Below are 22,958 nucleotides of genomic sequence, written 5' to 3'. Positions count from 1 at the left end.
CCAGGTCCTTGGTGTCCTGAACAAAGAACTGGACAAGACACACAGAAAAAGCATTGAGGGTGTAGACTTACTGAAGGTCGGAAAAGGTATACTCCACAGGCAGGGGCCAGGTGGGAGAAGGAGGCTCGTCGGCTTGAGAATAAAGGGAAAGGTACCTGTAGTGTCTAGAATACCTGAATTGGCCCCCACCTCATGACAATATGGCATAAGAGAGACAACTGTCCTAACGAAAACTCACTTGGCCTCACCCAGATAGAAACTGTCCTACCAGTTTGTCCTCTCTGCACACGTAACTGAAGAATCAGGAGCCGTGTATTTTGATTGGTCTTGCGCATATATAAATGAAGGATTGGGAACAGTGTCTTCTAAGAGTTCTTTAAACAGTGCTGGATTCAAATGAAGGATTAGGAACAGTGCTCAGGAGCCTGAGCCTGGAGTCATTTTGGGTCCCAGGTTCTGCGCACCTCTCCTCTTTTTTAGAAAACATCTCACTTAACCATTTAGCTGTGAGTTACTATGACTTCTGACACATTCCACCAGGTTGGTAGTCTGCTTTGTCCCAGCCCTGATCTCCTACCTCACAGCAGGGATCTGAGTAAGGCCTTATAGGTGAGGAGATCTTGCTTGCCGCGACCTGGTACAGACGGTCTTTGATCTTACAGTTCAGTCAACACTAGCAAGAGCACCCAAAGAAGGGTTGCAAAGGGGCATTCTCTAAAGCTCAGTTCCTTCCTAGATTCCACACTCAGCGCACCATTGTCCTCCCAAGTTCCACGTCCTGACATCTGAAAAGGAGATAGGTAGATTGCAGGGTTTTCAGTCAAGTGGTCTAATGAGTGGGAGAGATGGTCTGGGCTTTGCTTGGTCTGGACAGCTTTGGGAACATGACTCAATATAGTCCCACAAATTCAAAAGAATCTAATGGTTTTCAAAAAGAGACACCCTCTACCAATGGTTCTGTAAGTATTTACTGAGTCCCCAGCTTCATCTGTGCCAAGCCCTGGGGAACAGAGCGATCAGCAGAGCAGTCAGTCATCTCAAAAAGCTCAAGCATCTGAGGAGGATGCAGCTGAGTAAACAGCTGTCCCATGTCCCACCCCCCCAGAGGCATTACCATGACAGCTGCCAGCCGGCTGTGGGGCCTGAGGCAGCCACTTAACCTCTCTGAGCTTGCTTTCCTCATCTGTGAATGAAGATCATCACAGTGGCCCTCTCCTGAGGATGGTGTGAGGATTAAATGAATGAACACGTAGAAGTACTTTGAAGCACGCAAGAAACACAGAGCTATAGAAGGGTGTCTTTCTGTGGCGGTGATGTTACTTTTATTGGGGTGGTTACCAGTGGGAAAATCCTCCCTAACTCCAGCCCTCCTGCACCAGAAAGCCCTCCCAGAGGACGCTACTCATCCAAGTATTGACAAAGCAGGCTGAAAAGATGGGGAAGGGAAGGAGAGAGAATGGGATGAGAGAACGGGGCACAGAGGCACAAGTGTGGGGGGCCAGCCAGTGTGGGAGCGGAGATCAGCACCATTGTGTTGTGGAAATGATTTGGAAGACAACGCAAAGAGTTAAGGACAGATAAGAATTCTAATGTAGCATGCTAGGGAATCTGGACTTCTAAAAATCAATTTACAGAAAAAAAGTGTTTCTAGAAATTTCTACAGTGTTTAACTGTAAAGTTTAACTGAACAAGGAAATCAAGAAAAATCCACTAGAGCCGGGAATTTAGCTCAGTGGTCCTTGCCTGCCTCGCAAGTGCAAGGTCCCGAGTTTGATCCCTGGTATCAAAAAAAAAAAAAAGAAAGAAAAGAAAAATGTACTTGATAACCATGTTCTGCTAAGAAGAATGGAGAAAGAAAATGGAATGTCCCACACACACTGGACCTAACTATAAACCCTAGGTTTGCACTGACAATGACTGATTTCCTGTAGTTTCTTTTCTCAGAATTTAGAGTGCTTCCCCTCTACACACATGACATGATGACAACCTGCCTTCTTAGTGATGTTTAAGGTTATGGCAGAGTCTCCTACAGGCCTCCAATGTCCTTCCTGTCTGAGCCCTGTCCTTTAATTCTGGTGGACACCATTCCCTGACCAGCTGGGAACTCAGGGTTGTGGTAAATCCTGATGAGCTTAAACCATTTGTGCAATTCTACCCCTCTTCCTATTGACTGGCTGAGGTAGGATGAACACTTAATACAGTTCTGGGTCAAGACACGAGAACCCAAGAGGCTTCTGGGAAAGTTTTCCTCTCTCTGAAAAAGAAACACAATAGCCCAGCCTCTTTTTCCCCCACATGCTGTGTTGTTGGTGTGTGACACCTGGACTCTATAGCATCTAACACAATGCCTTACACGGTTATAAGGTTTTTCTTCCTGTTGAAAATTGAAGATTTAGGCCCGGGGATTTAGCTCAGTGGTTCCGCCGCCTGCCTTGAAAGCAGAAGGACCTGAGTTCGACCCCCAGTACCAAAAAAAAAAGAAAATTGAAGATTTATAGCAATTTCTTAGTAATAAATAGGGTGGTTATCATCCTTTTTATAGATTAGGAAGCTGAAAGAGATGAGCTGGCATTATCCTAGGCCCAAACAATGAGCAGGAATAGACCTAGTTATTATAAATAATAATGTTTCTATAATACCAGGATGCATCTTTTTAATCTTACCAAACACAGACCAAAAAGTATTGGACCATAAAGGTTTGCTTCTGTACCCAGAAACAAAGGAAGATTATGAAGGTGAACTAAATAGTTATGTTGGATTAAAATGCCTTTCTACATTTTATAATACAGTTAAGCCACTGGGATTGCTTGGTGATCACGTTGCTCATATTTTTTCATCTGAATGATTAAAAACTGCATCTGCACGATATGTTGTCTCTCCAACTAGACATAAATAATCTTTCTGACGGCCCTTGAAAAAAGCTTCCTTGTAGCAAATAACTGGTTCTTAACCTGCTTCTTGATCATTGACATGTCCTAATGTGCTTTTGCTTTCCAATATTTTCCATCTCGTCATTCCTGTGACAGTTAGAGGTAACGTAGAAAGTCAGCCTATTTTTCCACCCAAAATGATTTATATGTCTACTATATATAAAACACAGTGGTACAGATATGGAAATCCACAGAAGAGAAAAAAATGAAGAAACATTAAACAACAGAATACTGAGGACGCCTTAGCGTCTTTTAACCTACAAATAGTGGGGAAGAAAAATTCTTACAGTACAGACAGGCTTGTGTGGAGGAAGTACCCACATAGAGGAAGAGCGGCTTGCCATTACTTCTCTCTGGGAATAGTCACTATACATAGGCAAATTTTAATGACTATATTAGGTTTGGGGGAGATCTGGGTACTTTTAATCTCAAATCACCCATAAAGCCTGAAGTATTTGCAAGTTTATTCAGAAAATAGACACAGTTCCTGCATAATGTCTGCATAGTTCCTTCAGAAACAGAGACCCAAGAGCCTGAGTCTAGCACTTTGGAATAACGAGTGTGTGTGTGTGTACACGTGCATTGCCAACCAGCCAGTGAAGGAATCTAAGGAATTTACTGAACGGTCTGGGGAGCGGGACTAGCCAAGCTCCTGGTTCCTCCGAGGTCAGCCCTCCCACCAAATCTACTACTTGAACTTTCCCACATATTCATCTTGGCAAACGCCCGCATTGTGACTTGATGAGGCTTCTAAAGCTACTAGCATCCAAGGGAATATTGTTACATAGGAATACGTTCTGGAGAGCTGGAAAAAACCCTCCAAATATTTGGAAGGCGGCCTTTGAATTAAGTGACTTTTCCTGCTGGTGGCAACTATTAAGAGTACTATGAAAAAGTTAAGGCTGTAGGAATCTATATGAAGGGAGGTGGAACCATCATTTATCTTGATATGGACTCCAGCAGACTTGTGAGGACTGCATCCTTCTGGTTGCCCCTGGAGCTCTGCTAGAGCCCATGTAATCCAGAGTGGAAGATGAACCCTGGTTTAGAGAGGCTCGGACTGGAAGGAAGGGAGCAGTGGTCCAGGATCTGAGTGTGTTTGGAAGTTCTAGAAGGAATGAGGTCACCTGGAACATACAGAACTGCTATAAAAGTGGCTCCAGATGGCTTTCCCAGTGTGTTCTCTACTCCCAAGGGAGCCAGTTCTCATCACCTAATGGCTCTCTGTGTGATGCTTGACAGTATTCGGCCCCTCCATCTCCCCAGGATACCAGCAACCTTCTCTTTTGTCTGCAGTAAAGTTATCATTGCTCACAGTTAGCCTCCCCCCTCAACATACACCAACACACGCACTCAAGGCAGGACTTTCAGTTTGAGCTTGTGATATTTTAAGCCCTGGAAAAAAAAAATAGAGAAATCTTACCAAGTTAAGGAAGTGTACTCCCAGACACTGCGTTTGAAAACATCCAACCCGATTACTCAGTCCTCTAGATCACTGGGTTTCTCTTCCCCCATCCCTCCTCATAGCATATGAACCAGAGTGCATCTGGATTCTCACGAGGATAACAGGTTTAATTTAGCTCTTAAAACTCTTCCTAACAAGTTGTCTAATATTGTGACCATGAGGTTTTTTCTTCTCCTTTAACCAGTTACAAAAATACTCGTTTGTTTATTTCTCCTACATTTTTGATCTGGATCCCTATAATTTTCATTTGTCTCAGTCTCTGACATTTTTTGGAAAACTAATTCAGAGTGAAAAGAAAAATAAGGCAAACACGGCTCATCCTCCAGCTCTCAGTCTCTGTGCTATAGCAGGAAATGCATTTCTGACACTTCTAAAATGAGCAATCACATGTATAATCAACTTGGTTAAAACTTCCTTCCTGGTAACTGCAATACCTCCTCTGCATCTGGATACAAAGGGAGCCCCAGAAAAGCAGAAGAACTGAGAGGCACCCTGGGTAGGTCTGAATTTTTGTTTTCAGAAATTAAACAAATGATCCTTCAGCATCATCGCCTCCACTGCTCTCTCAGGTATTGCCTCCTTCTATTTCTGCCCTTTGTTGGGTCTGTCTCGGAACAGTGACACCTCCTTCCCAGCTAGCATATTTTTATCTCCAACTGTTGCTGGTTCTCAATACGGTCTGACCACTGAATGTCTGTGTTTCCTTGTCTATTCCAGCCAAGACTGTGGCTATCCACGGTGTTCCGGCAATAGTTCCTGCAGGTGCATCAGTTCTTTTTTGTTTTTGTTTGGGAGGAAGAGGGAGGGCCTAGACTCAGGCTTTGTAGTCTTACAAGTGCACACTTAGAAATTACTGTACTTAGGGTGGTTCTAACGTCTTTTCATAAAAGGAGAACGAAGCATAGAGTCGACCATGAAGGAAACCAGTGAGTATTTGCTCAGCCTGTTTTCTTCTGCATCTTGTATTTTACATGATTGTTTGGTGTCAAGGAGGCAGATATCCTTGTATATTTGTGTACTGCCTCACTTTGAACATATTTTATTTCAACTCAGTGTCAATATCAATGTATCTTAGAGTTCTCTTCTTGTTAGTTACCCTATAATGTAGCAAAAGAGCAAAGTGAATGTTTTAAGCTGCAAGAGACAGTTGTTTGGGACAGTTGGTTTCATGTACTTACTAAGTATAACTTCATCATGTTTTAAGAGAAGAAATATTAACTTTAAAAAGAAGTTAAGCCAAGATTTAAACGTAAGTTTAGACCTAATGAAACTTGTCTTTACTAGATTATAATGAAACTCTGTTTTTTAGTATCTAGTAAATGTTCCACTATTTCTTAGGGGACTAAATAATAATGACCATCATTAACATTAGTTATTTAAGAGAATAAATGATATTTTCTAAAACATTAACTTTGTTTCAACAGTTGACTGTTATTTAGAATATATTACAATGTGGTGATACTAAATATTAAAATAAAAATCTTAGTATTCACCTTCCAATTTTAATAATTTTTGCATTTCAATCATTATTTGAAGTGTGTCAGGTGTATATTTAAATGCTTTGTGCAAGGGAGGTACTTATTAAACATTTGCATAAAGAGTAGATAAGTTAGTGAGAACAAATGTGAATTTTTTATGTAGCGATGAAATACTGGAGCAAGAAAGAAGGTAAATAATAGGGGTGGGCCAGGGAGTTACCTCAGTGGCACCGCGCCTGCCTCGCAAGCACAAGGTCCTGAGTTCGATCCCCTAAATAAATAAATAATAGTTAGGGGTATAAAATAATAGATCACTGGAGTCCAGAAAGTTTTCCCTCCATTCTGTAGGTCCTCCACTGAGGCAGAAGCAGATTTAACCAGATTTAAATGAATTGCTTAAAGTTAAAATTAGCTAGATGCTCATATTAGGAGAGGACAGCCTTGCCTGTCTTCTCTTAGATACTGCCCTAACATAGCAATGACAGCTAGAATATTTACACATTGCACAATTCAAAATTTTATATATCTTTAAATAGTCTTATTTGCAAATGTATCAGTTCTGGTATTTTGGAGTTTTACGAATGAAATGACTAGCTTTCTTAAGTAGAAAAAAATGAAAAGAAAAAAAAAAGACAGGAAGTTGACTAGTGAGTAGATCCAAACAGTTTGAAAATAGAGAACGTGAAGCATAGTTGGGTAAAGTGTCTGGTTAGAGAAGAAGTGTGAGAATGAGCAAAGGAAATAAATTAACGTTTGTTTTCAAAGTGAGATGCTTCTCATGTTATATCTTCTAAACAAGGACTTGATCCTTAACTATAGTATTTCACTCATCTATGGGTTCAGTACATGCTTGAGAACAGTTACCATCTTGGGCCATATCAGGCACAATGCTAGGTGAGTGTCTTACTTGTCCTAGCAGATCCCTTACCCCCTCTCCCCCAGTACTGGGGATTGAATCCAGGGCCTTCACACTGAGCTCATTCATCCCCAGCCCATTTTTTTTTTCTGAGACAGGATCTTGCCAAGTTATTAAATTGGGCTCTAACTTTCAATCTTCCTGCCTCAGGCTCCCAGAGTGCTGGGAATACAGACAAGCGCCATCATGCCCAACTTCTTTTTTTATTATTATTATTATTATCATTATTATTATTATTATTAAAATTTTCAAGCACATACAAAAGTCCAGTCAACAATGACCCCCATAAACCCACTGCCCATACAAGCCAGTATACTGCCTTTTTAAACCTCTACCTCCACCCTCTGAGGTATCACCAACTAATCTGACAGATAAGAAATGGGAACAGAGGTCAAACAGCCCAAGTCACCGAGACAAATAGTAAAAGATGGGCCAAGGTGCAGGTGCCTGGACCCCAAAGCCTGACTCCTACCTGCTGTCCCGCTTCAGCTCCAAGCACTTGGTCCCCCCTGGGTCCCTTCGTGCAGGTCAGTCTAGGACATCTCTTCTGCCATCTTGCAGGAAGACACAAAAGGAAAGGCCTTCTGTGACAAAGCTCTCTGCTTCTCCGCTGCCAGGTCTCCCGGGGCATGGAGCTGGAGAACTCTGAGCCTCCTGTGATCCTGAGGGAGGACAACCTCCGCCGGCGTCGGAGGATGAAGCCGCGCAGCGCGGCCTCCAGCCTGTCCTCCACAGAGCTCGTACCCATTGAGTTCGTGCTGCCCACCAGCCAGCGCCACAGCAAGACCCCTGAAACCGTGCTGCTGCACGTGGCGGGCCACGGCAACGTGGAGCAGATGAAAGCCCAGGTGTGGTTTCGCGCGCTGGAGACCAGCGCAGCAGCCGACTTCTACCACCGCCTGGGCCCGGACCACTTCCTCCTGCTGTACCAGAAGAAGGGCCAGTGGTATGAGATCTACGATAAGTACCAGGTGGTGCAGACCTTGGACTGCCTGCAATATTGGAAGGTGCTGCACCAGAGCCCCGGGCAGATCCACCTGGTGCAGCGGCACGCCCCCTCGGAGGAGACGCTGGCCTTCCAGCGGCAGCTCACGGCGCTCATTGGCTACGACGTCACGGACGTCAGCAACGTGCACGACGACGAGCTGGAGTCCGCGCGCCGCCGGCTGGTGACGCCGCGCATGGCCGAGGTGGCCAGCCGCGACGCCAGGCTCTACGCTATGCACCCCTGGGTGACATCCAAGCCCCTCCCGGAGTACCTGTCCAAGAAGATCACCAACAACTGTATCTTCATCGTCATCCACCGCAGCACTACCAGCCAGACCATCAAGGTCTCGGCTGACGACACCCCCGCCAGCATCCTCCAGAGCTTCTTCGCCAAGATGGCCAGGAAGAAGTCGCTAATGGACATCCCCGAGAGCCAGAGCGAGCAGGACTTCGTGCTGCGCGTCTGCGGCCGGGATGAATACCTGGTGGGGGACACCCCCATCAAAAACTTCCAGTGGTTGAGGCACTGCCTCAAAAATGGAGAAGAGATCCACCTGGTGCTGGACACGCCCCCGGACCCAGCCTTGGACGAGGTAAGGAAAGAGGAGTGGCCCCTCGTGGATGACTGCACGGGTGTCACCGGCTACCATGAGCAGCTGACCATCCACGGCAAGGACCACGAGAGCGTGTTCACCGTGTCCTTGTGGGACTGTGACCGGAACTTCAGGGTCAAGATCAGAGGCATCGACATCCCCGTCCTGCCCCGGAACGCGGACCTCACAGTTTTTGTGGAAGCCAACATCCAGCATGGGCAGCAGGTCCTTTGCCAACGGCGAACCAGTGCCAAACCCTTCACAGAGGAGGTGCTCTGGAACGTGTGGCTTGAGTTCAGCATCAAAATCAAGGACTTGCCCAAGGGGGCTCTGCTGAACCTCGAGATCTACTGCGGCAAAGCTCCGGGGCAGTCGGGCAAGTCCCCTGCAGAAACCCCCGGCTCCGAATCCAGGGGCAAAGCTCAGCTTCTCTACTACGTGAACCTGCTGCTGATAGACCACCGCTTCCTCCTGCGACACGGGGAGTACGTGCTGCACATGTGGCAGATACCCGGGAAGGGAGAAGACCAAGGGAGCTTCAATGCGGACAAGCTCACCTCCGCAACTAACCCAGACAAGGAGAACTCAATGTCCATCTCCATCCTTCTGGACAATTACTGTCACCCAATAGCACTCCCTAAGCATCAGCCCACCCCTGACCCTGAAGGGGACCGAGTGCGAGCCGAAATGCCCAACCAGCTTCGAAAGCAACTGGAAGAGATCATAGCTACTGATCCACTCAATCCTCTCACAGCAGAGGACAAAGAACTGCTCTGGCACTTTAGATATGAAAGCCTGAAGCACCCAAAAGCATATCCTAAGCTGTTCAGCTCAGTGAAGTGGGGAGAGCAAGAAACAGTGGCCAAAACATACCAACTGTTAGCCAGGAGGGAGATCTGGGATCAGAGTGCTTTGGATGTTGGGTTAACGATGCAACTTCTGGACTGCAACTTTTCAGATGAAAACGTCAGAGCCATTGCAGTTCAGAAGCTGGAGAGCTTGGAGGACGATGATGTTTTGCATTACCTTCTGCAGCTGGTGCAGGTAAAGGGTTGTGTCAGCAACAGAACCATCCCTTATTTATTTAAAGGAATGTATTTGCATGCACACAGGCACCCCGTTCAGTCCTCATCATATACTCTTTCTTCTCTGCTTCCTGCATATCAGAATAGATCTGATGACGCCCCCCAGAAACATAGTAAACTCTTCCATTTACTTTCTTACTTTGAGGGTTTGCTGATGAGCATTTTAAATACTTCAGTGCTGTACTTTGCTTTTTAAGAGAATTGTCTCAGAGAATACTTTGTTCTCATTATTTCAGTGATAGATTGAGCTGATCAGATGCTTCCTTGTGCCAGGGTTCCAAGTGATTTACATGCTTTTTGTTTATTATCTCATTTAACTCTCCCAACCAGTAAATTAGCATTTCCAGATTGTACCTAAGGAAATTTAGGCATAAAAAGGCTAAGTCATACATTCAAGGGCACACACTTTGAAAGAAGCAGACAAGAATTCAAACATAGATCTGACTCCAGGCCCGGCCCTTTACCTGCCCCCAGATATCCTACATCAATCTGGTGTCAGGATAACATGGGCTTAATTACTTTATGCCTGTGTCTATTACAGTTTATAGAATAGCATCTCATGTCTGGCTGGAATTTTGAAAACTCCTTGCTCTAGAAAGGAACGGAACTGTATTTCCACTAGGGTTCCGTGACACTCCCTGGGGTCCCAAGATGCTAAGTGATGTACCTGAGGTTTAGCTAGAAACTTAAGGAACCAAGAAGTAGCAGTTCTCCTGCACCCTAATGCAGTCCTCAAATGATATTATATTGCTTGACAAGGAGAAGGAAGTAAAGGAATTAGAATAACAATGTGATTTTACAGCACAGACCTGATTGTTTATTCATTGGCATGTACTAAAAAGACTGACATTAAATGAGTACACACACACAAACGCGCGTTTAATAACAAATGGTGACAAGTGCTTTAGGGAAGGCTATAGAGTATTCTGAGAAAACAGAGGGCCAGGGACACTTAATTTTAATTGAGGGACCCAGAGACAATTCTGAGTAGGTGATGTTTGGCCTGAGGTCTTTAGAATTAACCAGGCTGAATTTTAGAAGCCAAACTATATTTATAGGAAGTCCCTGCAGTTTTCCAATAAGCATTTTGGATATTAACTTTGAATCTTCACCTTCCCATTAGCTAGATACTTGAAGTATTAAATCTAGCTTTCACTTTTACCTATGAAATATATCCAATATTGTTTTCTGCCCACTAGTTCAGATACTGGTTTGACATTAAAAACATTCAGAATAATTAAAGAATCTGCAGTTTTCTCGCTCTCTATAACAAAACCAACATAAAGCAAATTTGCATCAGCTCTGTTTCAGATCCCAAGGCTACGATAAATTATTTCTCATTGTCATTTTTACAAGTAAACTTTGCAAAATTAGAAGATAAATAGTGCTCTTCTTGGAAATGTTTCAAGTGAAAGAGGTCAATAAGTTATATTAACAGTGAACTGTGGTCTTAAATTTGAAGCAGAGTAGTCATTTATAAAATGACTTGAGACATTCTCAGATATAACTAAATGACTCATTCTTGATGAAAATGGTCTCCCAGTTGAATTCTGCACTGTCTTTACAGAAGTGAAACATGAAGGTCAGAAAGAGTCACATTTGGGTTAAAAACTTAAAACATATTTAAAGTGAGTACTGGTGACCAAATAACCACACTCTCGGAATTAAGGCCTTAGATACAGCTATAAATGGCACGTATGTGACCACACCCATAAAAAGCATGCTGAATAGCGTGGGTATAATTGAAACATTAAGAACTCAGTGTTCATTTCCAAGCTGGAAAACCAAAGTAAGCACTGCAAATCATATCAAGAAGACCCCAAATCCCAAAATATAAACGAGGATGGAAATGTGTCCTGTTCTTGAGAAAACTGGATAAACTCTTTCTATTTATAAAAGGAAGATTCTAAGATATTTGATTTTAAGCCATTCTTCAGGTTTATACATGACACCTACCCTGTAAATTTATTTATTATTGCTTAGTTTTGTTGTTAGATGTCTACTGTCTGTTTTCTTTGTGACACCTTTTTGACCTCCCGCTTTATGGATCTGTTATAGTCATCTCCATCTTTCCCCTTACTCTTCCAATAAATCAAATCATCCCTTAATAGGAGAAAATGCCCTCCGCTCTGCACCTCTAAAGTTCCCAACAGCACATGATTGTGAATCCAGAGTTCTGGCCTCTAAGATCCCAGTGCTGTCTTCAGCTACTCTGTGATCATAAGCAAGTGCTTCACTCTGGTCCTACGTGCATTCTGAGAAAAAAGGTTGAGTGTGATTGCTAAGTCTCATCACACTGGCCATAAGGACCCACGCGAGGAGAACCCCGGTTCTTTCCGAGTCCTTCTTCCTGATTTACCCACACCGAAGGCAGTCCTACAATGCCCTGTGTTTTTCCTTAGGCTGTGAAATTTGAACCCTACCATGACAGTGCCCTGGCCAGGTTTCTGCTGAAGCGCGGCTTAAGAGTAAGTACTTCTGTTTTGATAATAGCATGACATTTGAGGTCACCAGGGGGTGTCTGAGAGACCCACCACATGGCATTCGTCATAATAATTTCAACCTTCTTGTACCCACCTCAGAACAAAAGAATCGGTCACTTCTTGTTTTGGTTCTTGAGAAGTGAGATAGCACAGTCCAGACACTATCAGCAGAGGTTTGCCGTCATCCTGGAAGCCTATCTGAGGGGCTGTGGCACCGCCATGCTGCAGGACTTGGCCCAGCAGGTCCACGTCATTGAGATGCTGCAAAGGGTCACCATTGACATCAAATCCCTCTCTGCTGAGAAGTACGACGTCAGTGCCCAGGGTACGGGGCCGCATTTCCTTGGTCCTCTTTCCAAATGCCATCACTGTTATGATTCTTCCTTCAGGAAGCCAAGTTGTATCTTCCTAAAGGCAGCCAAGAACACATGTTTTAGTCTCTTGTGTGCATGGAGCAAGCAGATTTACAGTTCTCCTTCTGCAAGTTAATGATTTTTGTAGAATTATATATTTTTAATAATGAAGTATGATCATAAATATTAAGCTCTTTGAAAAATTAAAAACCACTATGTAGATTTCAGATGCCATCTTTAAGGACAGCTTGACACACAGAGACCAGTGATTTCCAAATCTGTTCCTTTTTCTTCCCATCTGTGAATATGTACACATAGTTTTCAAATTTTCAGTCCCTTAAAGTAATAAATTACTGAGAGGCTATGTTAAATTTTTTGCATCTCTTCATATACATCTATATCCCAGAGTAATATATATGTACATATATTACTTTTACACACACACACACATGCACACACACAGATGCTCTTCCTCATTATCATCATCCTGTCCCTGTCCTAGGAAAATTAATCTCTCCTCTAGTGCCATAAGTTTAAATTGAAACTACATTAAATTATAGTCATTAGCACACCTTTCTGGCCAGACACACTGTTTGAACCTTGAAGCGAGGAATATTTTTTACTCACTTCCACATACCTATTCCCACTACTGTGGCTCACAATCAACACAATGTACCCAGCCAGTGTTTTAAACTTCTGAATATTTAAAATTTCTACTTTTCCCCTTTGATTTTTCTCTAGTACATAAATAATGCTGTCTCCTAAAAATAATAATAGCAGTAATTTTACATTTGTACTGACCTCCATTGTGTTAGCCAGGAAGTAATTTTTATTTTATGTATTTTGCCTTTAGAATTTTGAGGATGTTATACCTTCTGTGCACATTGTAACTTCCTCTTTTGAAAGAAACTTACAGAACCCTAACCAACCTTTATTCAGTTTTGTTTTTAAATCAGGCAGCCGTTCAGAGTTTCACATGTTGGGGGAAAAAACTACAGTTATTAATTCCTTAGCATTACCTTCAAAACATCCTCTTTCTCTGGCTGTGTGATATCTGTCCATCATCCCATATTTTTATCCCCTGTTGAGGGTCGCATACACCGTTATGTTGTTTACAGTAAGCCAGACTCATCTTGCCACTTCAAAATGCTAGTTTCCCCTTTTCTGCTGCTCCACCCCAGACCAAACATGTTGAATGCAAATGACTATAGCCTCCGGATACGTTGTAGATAATGTTGGGAATTTCTTGAACTGACAGAATTGTGTGCTTTTGACAATTGCAGTTATTTCACAGCTTAAGCAAAAGCTTGAAAACCTACAGAATTCGAATCTCCCAAAGAGCTTTAGAGTTCCATATGATCCTGGACTGAAAGCAGGAACTCTGGTGGTAGGTATCACTTGGCTGTCCCCATGCGGTCTTTATGTATTGTAAGGGTCTAGCATGCTCTCCAGGGCGCCGCCTCCAGAGATAGAAAGTCACAGAAGGCAGAAAAGGCAGAGTCCCTGGGCAGGTTCTGTCAAGCCTTTCTCTGATCACCAGTCCTGAAAGCCTCAGCTCCAAGCAATTTCCTTTCTATTTTGTTTAACAGCTTACTGACATATCCTTTATGTACAGTAAAAAATGCCCATTTCAAATGTACAAGTCAATAAGTTTTGACAAATGTATGTTGCCGTATAACTACCAAGGTACAGAACATTTTTCTAGAAGTGTTACCAAAAAAGGCTTCTCGAGTCACAGAGCAACTGACGACATTATGTGTGGGTCTAGACTTGGGTTCTCTATCCTGTTCCACTGGTCCAAGTGTCTCAACCCAACCCCACACACTCTTGATTAGGCCCAAATAACAAGCCACTGTGTGTACATGAAAGAATCTTGCAACAGATCCATTAAGCTCCTCTTGTCCTTTGTACTGTTTTTGGCAGACTTTTGACTTCTGTATATGTTATAAACCTCACAACACACTGTTAATATTTTTGCTTTAAACAAAGATACGTTTAACAGACTTATTAAGTCTGTCTTGAGCCATTTAAAAATATTTACCCCCATATTTGCCATTTTTGGTACTCTTCATTGCTTGGTACAGGCCCAGGTTTCATCTGGCATTGCTTTCCTTTGACTTTTAACATTTTATACTGCAAGTCTGCTGACAATAAATGATTTCAGCATTTGTTTATCTGAAAAACTTTTCATTACACTTTCCTTTTTTGAAAAATGTTTTCACTAATTATAGGATTCTAGATTGACTAGTTTTGTTATTTTGTTTTGTTTTCAGTAGCATTCTCTTCTGGCCTGTATATTTTCTATGCTAAGCCTCTGTCCTTTTTATCTTTGATTCTCTCTACATAATGTGTCAATTTTCTTTAGGCTTCTTTTACAAGTTTCTTTTATCACTGGTTTTCAGCAAATTGATTGTGATGGGTCTTAGTGTGGGTTTTTTGTTTGGTTTGGTTTGAGTTTTTGTTTTGTTTTGTTTTGTTTTTGTCTGCCAAGGTCTATTGAGCTTCTTGGACTTATAGATTTATAGTCTATCATATTTGGAAATTGTTCAGCCAATATTTTTCCTGTCTTCTCTTTCCTCTCATCTTTCTGAGATGTCATCAGTTACTGTATTTCAGACTGGGACCACAGGCTCAGTCTAGGTCTCCGTTCTCTGTCCTCCAGCCTAGCAACAGCCCCCCAGAGTAAACTGAGGCAATCCCAGGGCTCCCTTGATTGGTCCCCCTTCTCCCAGGGTCACAGAACTCCACTGCCTGTCTGTTGCCCAGCATCTGAAGAGAGTTGCTTTGTATATCTTGCCAAGTTCTGTTTGTGGCATAAGAAAACATAACTCTTAAAACACTTAAAGCTCATGGAAAGAAAGGAAAGCTTCTCCTTTTATGTTTAATTTAACATACAATTACCAGTATATGGGCTCTATAGCAAAAGCACATGTTATGCACTGTCCTTTATTTAGCTATTAGTAGGAAATAGGACACATCAATACAGCTTTCAAATTGTGTTTGCTTTGTTTAAAGACCACATCACATTTTCAACCCATAGTGAATTCATCTTTGGCTAAAATGTCTAAGGTTTTGAGTGACTGCTAAGCCACATTTCCCCTATTTTAAATTTTTTAGATTATGGGGGGGGTGCTTTAGGAAGAAGGTTGTACTTGAGTGCCAGACTTTCCATTTATTTCTGTTAAATCTCATCTTGTTTGATTTGCATCTAATTCTGCAATGATTGCTCCTTACCTGTGGTAGCACCGTAACTCATTTTACAAATAAAATTTTAGGGAGAGGCTAAATATTTAAATAGACATTGGTGAAGGTGCTCTGAATTGGAGGGGATGGGGCTATCCAGGTCCCGTGGGGATCGTCAGGGTGAGATCTCCCACACCTCTTGGCATCGCCATAGACCCTTAGGGCTCCTTGGAGTACAGTTTGAGAACGCTGGTTGAAGGATTGGGAATTTGCCGTCACATAGCATTTCCAGATTTAGTGAGAACACCTTGTATATTTTTACCCAAATATGAAAAACTATTTTCCATCTAGGACTCTTTGTCCTAGTGGTAATGATGCTTTACAAGAGGATTTGTGTCTCCACAACGTGTATTCGTCAGATGCAGGCAACATGGACCCATTTCCTTTCAGATTGAGAAGTGTAAAGTGATGGCCTCTAAGAAGAAGCCCCTGTGGCTGGAATTTAAATGTGCTGACCCCACCGCTCTATCCAATGAGACAATTGGAATTATCTTTAAACACGGAGATGATCTGCGCCAAGACATGCTTATCTTACAGGTACGCGGATGTGAAGGAACTGTTTCAGTTATCTGAAAAAAGAATTCTTTTGGAGGGATTCTTTTATAAATTTTATTTTATTTTATCCCATTCCCCCCCAAAGCCCCTCCCCCCCTTTGTACAAAAGCAAAAGCTTTGTTTCCTTTTTCCCTTCTATTTTCACTTTTTTTCTTGTCCCCTCCTTCCTTTCTCCTGCCCTCCTCCCTTGTTCCCCTTCCCATCTGAACACTTTCTTCCCATTTCCCAACATCCATCATACATCTCAGTCCTTATTTCCACATTCAGTTTCTCACACCAGAGAAACGATGCAGTATTTAATTGTGTATGTCTGATTTATTTCACTTGAGAGTATGATCTCAAGGTCCATCCATTTAGCTATAAATGTCTGAAGCTCATTCTTCTTTATGGCAGAGTAGTACTCCATTGTATAAAAAACCCACACCTTCTTCAGTTGATGGGCCTTTGGGCTCTTTCCAAGATTTTGCTATTACAAACTGTGCTGCTATAAACATGGGTGCACATATATCGTTGTGGTGTAATGTTTTTAATTCTTTCAGGAAGATAATCAAGAAGAGGTATAGCTGGGTCAAAAGGAACCTCTGGTTTTTGTTCTTTGAGAAATCTCCACACTGATTTCCACAGTCGACACTCCCACCAGCAGTGGAGCAGTGTTCCTTTTTCCCCACAGCCCCTCCAGCACTTGTTATTGGTTGATTTCTTGATAGCAGCCATCCTTTCTGGAATGAGATGGAATCTCAGTGTTATTTTAATTTGCATCTCTCGAATGACCAGTGATGTTGAGCATTTTTTCATATATTTATTTCCCATTTCTATTTCTTTATCTGATAAGTGTCTTTTTATTTCAGATGCCCATTTTTGCACTGGGTCTTTAAATTTGAGGGGTTTGATTTTTTTGAGATCTTTGTGTAATTCTAGATAATAGTCCTTTATCTAAATAGCTGGTAAAAAATTTTTCCCACTCTATGGGTTGTCTCTTTGCCCTTTTTGTGGTTTCTCTTGCTGTGCAAAATCTTTTTAATAAGATGAGGTCCCAGTTGTTGATTCTTTGTAGTATTTCTCATGCGGTCTGAATTTTGTTCATGAAGTCTTTGCCTACTCCTATGTCCTCAAGCGTTCTACCTACTCTCTCTTCCAGTACATTTAGTGTTTCTATTTTAATATTTAGACCTTTGATCCGTTTCAATTTTAGGTTAGTGTGTGGTGAAAGATATGGGTCTAGTTTCAATCTTTCTCATGTGGAAAGCCAGTTTTTCCAGCACTATTTATTAAAGAGACTCTTTCTTCCAGTGAAGGTGTTTGGCTCCTTTGTCAAACATAGGATGGCTAAGTACATCTGTAGTTGTTTCTGCATCCTCTAGTCTGTTGCATTGATCCTCAGATCTTTTCTTTTGCCACTACCGTGTTTGTTTGTTTTTTATCATGGTAGCTTTGTAGTATAATTTAAAGTCAGGGATTGTGATAACCTCTGCTTTGCCTTTGTTGCCCAGAATTGCCTTTGCTATTCTAGGTCTCTTCTGGTTCCAAATGAATTTTAGAATTGTTTTTTTCTAATTCTGTGAGATATGCTGTTGCGATTTCCTGAAACAAGAATTCTGTATTAGATCTAAAACATGTTTCCCACCAATTGTATTCCCATTTTCTTCTTTTCTCTCATAAACAGTAGTCATATATTGCCTAATACAGAGTTTTCATTTAGAGAATATGGCTGTGGATCATAGATGTGCAATCTAACCCATATCACAGTTCTGTTCATCCATCAAAGATGCATATCTAGCATTTCCAAGAAACAAGATCCACTCCCTCACCTAACGTCTTTTTATACACCTCATTCTGAGCGTGGTAACATAGACTACAGCTATATTTACATCGAGAATCCAATTTATTCCTGTTAATAGACATATACTACTCACCCACAGCCATTCTCCTTAGATACATCCTCTGATACATTCACAGATACACACACACACACACACACACACACACGCACGCGAGCAAACTCAAGCCCATGATTGGATGCGGAGAGAAAAACTGGACCCATAGATCATTGGAGCAATTGCATAGCTAAGTGATGAGTGTGAACATGTTACTAGGGCAGAAGATGAACAGAGAAGGTACCAATGCTAATCATTTTCATAGTTTTTCACACCTGTGTATATACTTTTTATCTGTTGTTTATTGGTGCATTTTAGGTATACATTATGATCACATTCATCATTGGGAGTTTGTACCTGCACGTGGTGTATCTTGGTTCTGTTTTTTCCCATTCCCTGCCCTCCTTTCCACCCCTCAACGCCTCCCTATTCACAAAAGACTGTTTCTCTTCTTTCCTTCTTTAAAAGAAAGGAAAGAAGAGAGAAAAATGGGGAAAAAATAGATTTTTAAAATATTTTTAAATCTGTATAAACTTTAAATTCACAAATATGTAAAGCAATATTCTCCAGATTCTAGTTTCTCAACGTTGTGGAGGTAACAGTTTCTTAAATTTAATGCGGTTAATTTAAAGTAGACAAACCATATTGACCTAAAGGTAGGCTATTTAAAAACTGGTTGTGTTTTCAAATCTCTCTAAGATTCGGTCTTTACTTATTTGTACTATGAAAACAATAATACCCTCACTTTGCTTTCTTTGCAAGAATAGTATGTTTATCGTCCAAGAATTATTTTTCAAAAGAAAAAACAATCATCAATCTTTTGTTAGATTTACTCAATTTCAAACAAATATGTAGAACCTTTTGAATTGTTCAAAGATGAGGATTTGAAAAACACAGAAGTTGTTCTGTTATTCCTCTAAATTTGAGGTAAAATTTGCACTTATCCTTTATGTACTTTGCTTTATTGTTCAGACTCTTAGTTTGAAACTAAGGTAAGTTATATAAGCTCTCTAAGCTTTTATTTCTTTATCTGATGAACATGAATAGTAATCATGTTCCCAGTATAAAGCCAATGCAAAGATCACATATAAAAGAACACTCAGTAAATGTAAGCTATTATTATCATCATTGTAGTTACTGCTGCTTTGGTTGTAGCCTAAAAGTGTCTTATGGATTCTAGAGTAGTAAATATATGAAAAGATGGTAGAGTGATTGTGGGGAAATATCCATAATGGAGTGGAGTATTTTGAACAAATAGGTAATGAAACATGTTTAAAATATACCTCAAAAGAAATCCATTTATCTGCTCCCCTAAACTCCATTTCAAGGACTGAAATTAAGAGGCTTGCAATGATGAGTAACTTTTGAACACCAAATTGATTAATAAAAGTTCAGTTGTTACCTTCCTCTTTTACATTTATTCATATATTTTGTGTTACCAGATAAGAATCCTATTTTTAAGGGAGAAGAAAAATGTATTAAATAAATATATATTTATAATAGAAATGTTTTTGTGTTTTGATGCTCAGATTCTACGAATCATGGAGTCCATTTGGGAGACTGAATCTTTGGATTTGTGCCTCCTGCCATATGGTTGCATTTCAACTGGGGACAAAATAGGTATGTGGTTACCTCAAGTCATGAATGTACCAGTCAGCTAGTTTTCAGAGATTATAATTCCTTTGGTATAGGCACTTAATAACTGAAAATTTAAAACTGTAATCCATATAAAAATGAGGAAAATGTTCCCAGGCTGATGAATGCAACTCTCAATTTAATATGGATGCATAGAAAATATATGCATGCATGATTCAAATCCTTATGACTGGGCATGGAAATAATTTTAGTAAGAAGTTGTTCCTTCTTCTTTATCCACCTCTAAACTCATTTCATTATACATTAAACCTTTCTCTTACAAATAACATTTAAAATTAGACAGAAAGATCTGTCACTTAATTTTAAATTCCAGAAGTCACATTATCAAAGCTATTACACACTCTACTCTTACGTACTTTTACAGGCATTTAACATTTTAGTTTCAATCAAACATATTTTTGTTCAGGTTTCTGATGTGAGAACTGTACAGAACCATTTTCTGTGATCCTGTAATTTAAATAAGGAAAGGGACAAATCAACTAAGCAAGGCTGTGCTCAGCACATACTTTCACTTAGCACTGCTCTAAGCAACCTTTCTTCTTCTTATTCAGGGATATTGCAAGAATGTCCCTTACAACATTCTTAAGATCTTCCTATTCTTTCTGTTCCACCTAAAAAAACAAAACAAAACAAATCAAAACACAACAGCAGTACAGACCGGGAAAATAGCCTCTGGTTCAAAACAAAATTAAAAAAAACAAAAAACAAAAAACCTTCTGCATTCCACTCAGAGACATAGCCATTCCTCCTCTGAGTGGGCCCCATCTCTAGTCTCCTTAAATTCTCTGCATCCTCACGTAGGAATGATAGAGATCGTGAAAGACGCCACCACCATTGCCAAAATTCAGCAAAGCACCGTGGGCAACACCGGCGCATTCAAAGATGAAGTCCTGAATCACTGGCTCAAAGAAAAATGCCCGATTGAAGAAAAGGTGAGCTCACACTTTCCCACATGACCCACGGTCCTTACAAGCTGCCCTTTACATAGCAGTAGTGCTCAGGTTTTCAGAGGACCTTCTGACGTCTTGCCTCCTGACAGATGGGTGAGGCCCTTTACTCAGGAGGGAGTGGGGATTTTATGGGCTTTCCCACAATGACACAGCGTCTGTGTGTACAACACAGGGGCTCAGTGCCAGACTCCACTAGCATTTGCTTCTCCTTTGATTAGCAGGTGCGCTTTGCATAGAATTTGGCTCTGTAAAATCTTCTCTTAGCACTTTTTATGGCTATTTTTGTTGCTCAGCACAAAGATTTAGTCACCATGTATAAATTCTTCCCTACTTGGGAAATACCACAAACTCAACAAAGTAATTTCTAATTTACCACTGTGCTGTAATCTGGATGGTAAATTACGGATGCTGAAAATGTCATCCTCTGAAGTGCATGTGCTGAATCCCTCACAAGCTGTGTGGTTAGGCTGTCTGACTGTCATTTAAATTTCTACTGCACACGATTAACACTTTGAATTTGCATGGTCAGCAGCCTTTTGAACAGGAAATATAATTAGCAGCACTTATTGCTCAGGTAAATATGCGGACTTGTGGGCCAGGGATTTAGCTCAGTGGGGCCGCTGCCTGCCTTCCAAGCACAAGATCCTTAGTTCAATCCCTGATACTAAAAAGAAAAAAAAAAATGTGGACTTGTGAACTCGGGCATACTCATAAGGGGTCACAAGCAAAACATGTCCAGCAATGAAGGAGAAATTGCTATGGGTTCTGTATAGTTGTGGGCAAGGATTCGTGGAGAGGAATTGAACCCTTCGATTAGTTTGCTGCTACCTATGACTTTTATGTCTGTGCTATCGTGATTCATTGAATCTTCACCTAAATATAACCAGAGCAATTAATAGGCACTTAATGGGTTTGTCACTTACGAAATCAAGCACAACTCACTTGCTGTCTGAAAACAGTTCCCAAAACAGTTGTTTTGTTTTGGTTTTTTTCTTTCTGGAAGTCATTGGTAATAAATTCATGCCGCTCTATGTAGTTAAAAAACCATTAATATTCAGATGCATTTTAATTAGTTTCAGGCAGCAGTGGAGAGATTTGTTTACTCCTGTGCAGGCTACTGTGTGGCAACCTTTGTTCTTGGAATAGGCGACAGGCACAACGACAATATTATGATCTCAGAGACAGGTGAGTTCATCTGTGGCTGGTAAGGTTTTTATTGTGGTAAAATACACAAAACACAAAATTTTCTAGCTTAACCATCCTGAAGTATGCAGTTCTTTAACATTAAGCGCATTCATCTTGGGCAACCATCACTACCATCCATGCATCCATCCATCCATGCATGGATCCATCCTCCCCATGTGAAACAGGCTGCATCCACATCGTTAAGCATTTCCCCTCATCCCCCATCCTCCCAGCACACAGTGATTTCCAAGGGGACTGCAAGGTCCTGAGCACGAATTTAAAAGCCATTTTTATCTAAGGACCCTAATGCTGTGATCGCTCTAGAAAGTTCCTTGAGGGATGAGGGGTATGTAAAAGGGAAGAAGAGACAGGAAATGATTTTTTTAAACTGCAAGTCAGGGAGAGTTAGAAAATAGGGCAGGGCATATCCTAGAAGTTAATGAAGGTAGGAGTGATCAATAATGTCAGATGATGTGGAGAAGCCAGAGACCCCCTTAAATCTGCAACATTTTGCTCCCTAATCTCCCCGCTTCACAGTGGCCAGTGGTAGCCACCACACCATGAGAAAATACACCAGAGTGAGGCAAACTGCTTAGTCCCTGTGAGAATAGGAATAGTATAAAAGAGACAGTGCATTTATGGAGCACTGTATTGCAGTGATAAATAGCTAAAAAGAGAGAAGAAATGATGTGGTGGTGGCAGTAGTGGTAGAAATTGACCCAAAGGAGATTCAGAATGATTCATTTTTATTGCAACTGGAGAGTAAAAGGTGAATGCCCCTCACGCAGGCAGAGAGCAACATGAGTCTGATCTGGGTTTCACCAAGGACATAAGAGAGTCTGAGGCGTAACACTGACATATTAGCCAGAGAGGTTTTTTTTGGTACCGGGGGATCAAACTCCAGTCCTTGCCCTTGTGGGGCAGGCGGCAGAACCACTGAGCTAAATCCCCGGCCCCCTAGTCTGTGAGTTTTGATTTATGCTTTTGAGAATAATTTTAAGGTCAAAATTTTTTAAAGGCTTTGGGTGTCATCTAAAGAACACCCGCAGGCTACCAAAAACATACTTGCTTCAAAGAATGCTTTGTGGCTACTACTTTCACACACCTGCTAAGATGGAAAATACTGAAAGTTAATAAACAGTGTAAAAAAATGCTCTGACCCAAGATAGCGCATTTTCAGGCAACTTAAGAATTACTTCAAGAAA

At 41.3% G+C, this 22,958-nt stretch overlaps 1 protein-coding gene and 1 long non-coding RNA gene across 7 annotated transcripts in view; one reads left to right on the top strand and one right to left on the bottom strand.

The window, feature by feature from the left end:
• Positions 1-22,958, bottom strand: part of LOC110348027 (uncharacterized) — a 133,857-nt gene that overhangs the window by 44,976 nt on the left and 65,923 nt on the right. For all 3 annotated transcript variants that reach the window (XR_015449388.1, XR_015449387.1, XR_015449386.1), the window contains exon 5: positions 12,032-12,345. This is a non-coding gene — a long non-coding RNA (uncharacterized LOC110348027). The remainder of the gene's footprint in view (positions 1-12,031; positions 12,346-22,958) is intronic.
• The window catches only part of Pik3cg (phosphatidylinositol-4,5-bisphosphate 3-kinase catalytic subunit gamma), a 35,359-nt gene continuing 17,186 nt past the window's right edge, over positions 4,786-22,958 (top strand). For 2 of the 4 annotated variants that reach the window (XM_004839672.4, XM_021253922.2), the window contains exons 1-9: positions 4,821-4,964; positions 7,407-9,413; positions 11,857-11,922; positions 12,037-12,262; positions 13,574-13,677; positions 15,924-16,070; positions 19,492-19,582; positions 20,420-20,550; positions 21,642-21,753. In XM_004839672.4, coding sequence (XP_004839729.2) covers positions 7,419-9,413; positions 11,857-11,922; positions 12,037-12,262; positions 13,574-13,677; positions 15,924-16,070; positions 19,492-19,582; positions 20,420-20,550; positions 21,642-21,753 — 2,872 coding nt within the window. In that variant the 5' untranslated portion in view covers positions 4,821-4,964; positions 7,407-7,418. The other 2 variants (XM_021253921.2, XM_021253920.2) reach the window with 2 other exon arrangements.

This window comes from Heterocephalus glaber, unplaced genomic scaffold, assembly GCF_053883595.1.
Source record: "Heterocephalus glaber isolate CG9 unplaced genomic scaffold, H.glaber_assembly_v1.0 deba00000676, whole genome shotgun sequence".
NCBI lineage: Eukaryota > Metazoa > Chordata > Mammalia > Rodentia > Bathyergidae > Heterocephalus > Heterocephalus glaber.
This window is presented reverse-complemented; position numbering and strand designations above follow the sequence as displayed.